The sequence below is a fragment of the Salmo salar genome, chromosome ssa10 (genome assembly GCF_905237065.1).
Source record: "Salmo salar chromosome ssa10, Ssal_v3.1, whole genome shotgun sequence".
Classification (NCBI taxonomy): domain Eukaryota; kingdom Metazoa; phylum Chordata; class Actinopteri; order Salmoniformes; family Salmonidae; genus Salmo; species Salmo salar.
The window spans coordinates 101833547-101840757 of NC_059451.1; the positions used below are offsets into that span (position 1 = coordinate 101833547).

The window sequence follows — 7211 nt, forward strand, 5'->3', positions numbered from 1 at the left end:
TCTGCCTTTCTCATTGACTTCTCCAACCCCGGCCTGGTCTGCTTGGTCTGGTTCGCAATTGTTCCCAGAAGTCTTGCAATGTTGCGCCTCTGGGTTTAGAAACTCTGTGGCAAGACGTTCGTGAAGTGGAGGGAGATTGTTACGTAACCAATGACGTCAGAGGAGGCGAAACACACTCGTCCATTCAAACCCAAGCGGGAAATCAGAATGAACATTGGGCTTCCGTGAAGTCTCCAGTGAAAGTCCACGTCCCGTTTGTATTTTATTGGTGAAAATTAGGACAACATGGTGAGGACGAAGGCAGACAGTGTCCCCGGAACTTACAGAAAAGGTAATGTTCTGTAATCAAAACCTGATGAATATGTAATTAGCTTGCTGGTTGAGTGCGGAATTGGAATCGCTAACGTTAGCTACTTAATTACCGTAGCCAACTGTAGTTTTGCGAACATAATTGCCACTCCTACATTTTCAATTTTTTATGAACTTGATCGATTTCATTTATTAGCTAACATGATTGACCGGGTTAGATGCCTGTCTCCCGCCATTTCAATAGAATCTTGAACACCGCTCACGCGCATGCCAACCCAGCCGGATGTTGCATTATCTAGCTAGTTATGTTCTCACATCTCATCATTTGTGCAGGATTGGATTGTTACCCGCAACTTTACTTGCACCAATAAGTTAAATTTTTAATCGTCACTGTACAACTAAAGATTAGATAAAGAATTGGCATAACATGTCTTTATTAGCGTTGGTTAGCAAACTATTGTAATTCATTATCGTCAATATGGCGGTAATTTCGCCGCCCAAATTAAGGAACCCAGCCATACATATGGCGGTGTCGATCACTTTGCCATATCAGACTAAACTCTGCATTACAATATAACTACTAATACTTTGCTTGTAAAAATGACTTGTTAGCTAACGTATTTATACATTTTCAGCTGTGGCTGCATCTGCACCCAGGAAGTCATTGGGTGCCTCGAGTTCTGCTAATGCATTAAGCAGCTCTCAAGCAGGCACACCTGGTGAGTCATGATTTCATTCACCTTAAAAGTAACATTGACTAGCTAATAACCATATTTCAATGTAATCTTAGTTAGATTAGACATTTTTGGTAGATGACAAACAACTTGCCTCCAGATGAGTTCCTTGCTCATATTTTCATCACTGGTGAGGACTCATGGCAGATGTCTAAATGTTGTTTTGCAGCGAAGAGTAAATTTGCTGGTGGTAATCCTGTGTGCCCTCGGCCCACCCCAATTTGGCAGAAGGGAATTGGAGATTTCTTTGGTGGGCCCAGCAGGAAGCCTGACAAAGAGAACCACCTCCCCCAATCAGATGATGAAGAGGCCGGAGTCAGTGGAGTGTCCAAGTCATCCAGGAAGTACGTTCATTCTATTAAGCATAGTTTTCGGACTAGTCTAAAAGGGGCCTCAAAATGCCTACCACTTTAGTGCTTGCAGAAGTTCCTCTTAAATCTGTTCCAAAAACATTGCCAATTTCAAAGTATGTGTTCTGATTGTTAAATGCAATGTTTTGGGAACAGATTCGGATTTTATTTTTTTTACACCTGTGCCTCAGGTATTTTGCCAAAGCAGAATCAGTGTACAGTCCCAAAGTACAGTCCTGCTGTTTCTGGAAATGTATTGAACCAAGTTTGAATGTACATCTAGCTGTTTGTATGCAAGTTATCCGGTGTTGAGCCAGGTTTCAAATTTTCAGGATGCGTCTGTATGATTTTGAGTGCGCTGCAAAGACAGTTAAAATGTAATTATGGGCGAAACAGCATTGATTCCATATTTGCTGGCCTATCTAATGTCAATCACTCGCCTTTCAGATCCAGACCACTGCCTGCTGAAGATGAGGGTGAATGAGCTTAGCCAATGGTGCCCCACTTGAAAGCCATTGGCTCTAATACTTGAATGGGCTGGGTATATCTGTGTATATAATTATTGATTAATTCATGTTTTTGTACAGATGTTTAATAAACTTTTTTATTAAGCTTGATCCCATAATGTTTTGTCACAACCTGGGTGATATTTCATAGTCAGCTCTTGTTTGAGGCCCACATCAAGTGTGATCTTGGTCTTAATTTATAATTCTACTGAACATTGACGGGTTACGACCTATGCTATCACAACCTGCAGCTGAGCGACTTATCCACGCCTTTATTTACATTTAAGTCATTTAGCAGACGCTCTTATCCAGAGCGACTTACAAATTGGTGCATTCACCTTATGATATCCAGTGGAACAACCACTTTACAATAGTGCATCTAAATCTTTTAGGGGGGGGTTAGAAGGATTACTTTATCCTATCCTAGGTATTCCTTAAAGAGGTGGGGTTTCAGGTGTCTCCGGAAGGTGGTGATTGACTCCGCTGTCCTGGCGTCGTGAGGGAGCTTGTTCCACCATTGGGGTGCCAGAGCAGCGAACAGTTTTGACTGGGCTGAGTGGGAACTGTGCTTCCTCAGAGGTAGGGGGGCCAGCAGGCCAGTGGTGGATGAACGCAGTGCCCTTGTTTGGGTGTAGGGCCTGATCAGAGCCTGAAGGTATGGAGGTGCCGTTCCCTTCACAGCTCCGTAGGCAATCACCATGGTCTTGTAGCGGATGCGAGCTTCAACTGGAAGCCAGTGGAGAGAGCGGAGGAGCGGGGTGACGTGAGAGAACTTGGGAAGGTTGAACACCAGACGGGCTGCGGCGTTCTGGATGAGTTGTAGGGGTTTAATGGCACAGGCAGGGAGCCCAGCCAACAGCGAGTTGCAGTAATCCAGACGGGAGATGACAAGTGCCTGGATTAGGACCTGCGCCGCTTCCTGTGTGAGGCAGGGTCGTACTCTGCGAATGTTGTAGAGCATGAACCTACAGGATCGGGTCACCGCCTTGATGTTAGTGGAGAACGACAGGGTGTTGTCCAGGATCACGCCATGGTTCTTAGCACTCTGGGAAGAGGACACAAGGGAGTTGTCAACCGTGATGGCGAGATCATGAAACGGGCAGTCCTTCCCCGGGAGGAAGAGCAGCTCCGTCTTGCCGAGGTTCAGCTTGAGGTGGTGATCCGTCTGACAGTTGTCTGACAGTTTATCTCATCCTGTTTGGACTATTGTAATGCCCTGTTGGCGCATCTGCCAAAATCCCAGTTCACACCTACCAAGCCATCCACAACTCTGGACCCAAGTACCTGTCTGACTGCATCCTACCCCACACATGCCCTTGGCTCCTCCAGCTCCCTTCAACAGAGTAAACTATGGGTGACACGGCTTTCAGGTGTGTGGCTCCTCTCCTGTGGAGCGCACTTCCAGTCACTGCCAGGCCTGCAGAGACTGGCCTCATATAAGGCACAGCTACAGGCTGCTGTTCAGGAAAGTGTAAGGATGTGTTAATTCTGTTCTGTCCAGTGGCTCTGACACCTGTATATAACCTTGATGTCTGCATACTATGTTCTGTGTTGGATTGTTTTAATTTTCTTTGGTGCCTTGGGTGAGAAAAGCACTTACATTAAATTATTATTCTATTCCTGTTTCCAAAATCTAGTCTTTTCTATTGGGTCTCAAATAAAATAGCAGTTGTGATATTTTGTCTGTCTGGGTTTCACTTATCAACTCAGTTATATTGGTTTGATGGTAAGTCTCTCATCAGTGGATTCCCTGCATGCCCAGCAATTTCTGAATTAAAAAAAATATATATTTTTTCTAATATCTTGTAATGTAGATGGCACTAGATCGTTAAGGTCAAACTTGGCGCTTCTGCCATAAAAGTCTGAGCACTACTTGATGTTGATTTAGTGTTCCATGATTAGGCAACCTGTGTTATTTTTTTGTTGTCCCATGTCACACGAAGTTGTCGTTCGCCATATTGAATCCACACTGAATTTCTTCTGAATCGACAAGCAGATCCTCGTGTCACCCCTACAGTTGACCAATCATGCAACATGTTTGATACCATGAGTTTTGCAACCAATATTCGCAGGAAAGGTTTTGGTGGAACCAACTCATTCACCAAAAGTGACAGGGTGTGTTTGTAAATTGAATCTGGAGTGCGCTCTCGGCATTCGTAAATGCAGAGCATTGCGCTCTCGGAGCGTACACAACGCTGGCTGAGGAGTAGGGTTGATACGAGCGTTCTGACCCAGAATGGCCGTCAAGCACCCAAGGTAACTTGCTAGCCACTTCCAGACACATGAAAACACCTCTGACCATTTTACTTGCACTAGCAGAGCTGGTTAGGCTGTTTTCATGTTATCCAGAGCGTTGGTTACTGTAACTGCGGCTGGCAACAATTGAATTACGCTTTTTTTTGCCTAAGTTTACTTACACCGGCCATATTCAACGGGTGTTGAGCGTAAGTAAAGAGTGAATGTGGGAACGCACCCAAAAGCAAGTTGGCCTGCTGTTACCATGACAGCTAACGTGTTGATCTTCCATGTGATAAATGGACTCATCCATTTATTAGTTGCCCAGTAAGCTTATCGAGGTATCAGCAGAAAGTCTTGTTTCTACACCCGGAAGTGCATTTCTCACAGGAGGTGTTGGACAAAGATATCTCGAAAAGACAGTCAAGGGATTGCTCTAACAGTGGAAATACATGTCATCGAAGCTGGAAGGAGGCGAGATCAAGTGGGACCGTTCTAGCCATTGAGAGGGCAGGTACGCGTGTGAACAGGCCATAGTGTTACATTCATAGTGTAACAAAACCAAACAAAGGGGAAGTAACAAAGAGTCACTGACAACAACCAAAAAGAAACAGGTGGGGTTTGGATAGGGGCGTCCACTGAAAGTTGACTAGCAACAACTGGGACCTAAAATAACCACCATGAGCGCCCACTAAATTTGAACATGAGGCAAAAAAAAAATCCCACTAAACTTAGACAGGAAGCAAACAAAATGGAGCAAAACAAGGACAATCAGAGAAAGGATTGTTTCTCTAGAACTCAAATAGGGAGCGCCAACAAAAGGTGTTAATCCTCTGTCTCTCAAGACATCCTGTGGCGTCCTGCACTAGCATCGAATAGTCCCTGCGATATGAAACTTTTCAGGGAAGTCATGAACCAATATACACAGTCAGTTAAGAAAGCAAAGGCTATCTTTTTCAAACAGAAATGTGCATCCTGTAGCACTAATTCCAAGAAGTTTGGGCCACTAATGTTCATGGAGAATAAGAGCACATCCTCCCAGCTGCCCACTGCACTGAGGCTAAGAAACACTGTCACCACCAATAAATCCACGGTAATCGAGAATTTCAATAAGCATTTCTCTACGGTTGGTCATGCTTTCCACCTGGCTACCCCAACACCGGCCAACAGCTCTGCACCCCCGCAGCAACTGACCCAAGCCCCCCCCCCGCTTCTCCTTCACCCAAATCCAGACAGCTGATGTTCTGATAGAGCTGCAAAATCTGGATCCCTACAAATCAGCTGGGCTAGACAATCTGGACCCTCTAAAATTATCCGCCACCATTGTTGCAACCCCTATTACTAGTCTGTTCAACCTCTTTCGTATTGTCTGAGATTCCTAAAGATGGGAAAGCGGCCGCGGTCATCCTCCTCTTGAAAAGGGGAGACACTCTAGACCCAAACTGTTACAGACCTACAGTCGTGGCCAAAAGTTTTGAGAATGACACAAATATTAATTTCCACAAAGTTTGCTGCTTCAGTGTCTTTAGATATTTTTGTCAGATGTTACTATGGAATACTGAAGTATAATTACAAGCATTACATAAGTGTCAAAGGCTTTTATTGACAATTACAAGAAGTTGATGCAAAGAATCAATATTTGCAGTGTTGACCCTTATTTTTCAAGACCTCTGCAATCCGCCCTGGCATGCTGTCAATTAACTTCTGGGCCACATCCTGACTGATGGCAGCCCATTCTTGCATAGTCAATGCTTGGAGTTTGTCAGAATTTGTGGGTTTTTGTTTGTCCACCCGCCTCTTGAGGATTGACCACAAGTTCTCAATGGGATTAAGGTCTGGGGAGTTTCCTGGCCTTGGACCCAAAATATCAATGTTTTGTTCCCTGAGCCACTTAGTTATCACTTTTGCCTTATGGTAAGGTGCTCCATCATGCTGGAAAAGGCATTGTTCGTCACCAAACTGTTCCCAGATGGTTGGGAAAAGTTGCTCTCGGAGGATGTGTTGGTACCATTCTTTATTCATGGCTGTGTTCTTAGGCAGAATTGTGAGTGAGCCCACTCCCTTGGTTGAGAAGCAACCCCACACATGAATGGTCTCAGGATGCTTTACTGTTGGCATGACACAGGACTGATGGTAGCGCTCACCTTGTCTTCTCCGTACAATCTTTTTTTCCGGATGCCCCAAACAATCGGAATAGGGATTCATCAGAGAAAGACTTTACCCCCAGTCCTCAGCAGTCCAATCCCTGTACCTTTAGCAGAATATCAGTCTGTCCCTGATGTTTTTCCTGGAGAGAAGTAGCTTCTTTGCTGCCCTTATTGACACCAGGCCATCCTCCAAAAGTCTTCGCCTCACTGTGCGTTCCTGAGCAAGCTCTGTACTGGTGGTGCCCCGATCCCGCAGCTGAATCTACTTTAGGAGATGGTCCTGGAGCTTGCTGGACTTTCTTGGGTGCCCTGAAGCCTTCTTCACAACAATTGAAAATTCTCCTTGAAGTTCTTGATGATCAGATAACTGGTTGAGTTAGGTGCAATCTTACTGGCAGTGATATCCTTGCCTGTGAAGCCCTTTTTGTGCTAAGCAATGATGACGGCACGTGTTTCCTTGCAGGTAACCATGGTTGACAGAGGAAGAACAATGATTCCAAGCACCACCCTGCTTTTGAAGCTTCCAGTCTGTTATTCCAACTCAATCAGCATGACAGAGTAATCTCCAGCCTTGTTCTCGTCAACACTCACAACTGTGTTAACGAGAGACTCACTGACATGATGTCAGCTGGTCCTTTTGTGGCAGGGCTGAAATGCAGTGGAAATGTTTTTTTGGGGGGATTCAGTTCATTTGCCTGGCAAAGAGGGCCTTTGCAATTAATTGCAATTCATCTGATCACTCTTCATAACATTCTGGAGTATATGCAAATTTCCATCATACAAACTGAGGCAGCAGACTTTGTGAAAATTAATATTTGTGTCATTCTCAACTTTTGGCCACGACTGTACATTCATCCTGCCCTGCCATTCTAAAGTCGTTGAAAGCCAAGTGAACAAACAGATCACGGACCATTTCGAATCCCACAGTAC

General features: G+C 44.8%; 1 protein-coding gene across 1 annotated transcript; it reads left to right on the top strand.

The window, feature by feature from the left end:
* The first annotated feature begins 205 nt into the window (after positions 1 to 205).
* paf (PCNA-associated factor) lies at positions 206 to 2016 on the top strand. Its single transcript, NM_001141188.1, is given in 4 exon segments — positions 206 to 331; positions 945 to 1028; positions 1213 to 1387; positions 1841 to 2016. Coding segments are annotated over 4 exon segments (342 nt in total). The 5' UTR covers positions 206 to 285; the 3' UTR covers positions 1878 to 2016.
* The last annotated feature ends 5195 nt before the right edge of the window (positions 2017 to 7211 follow it).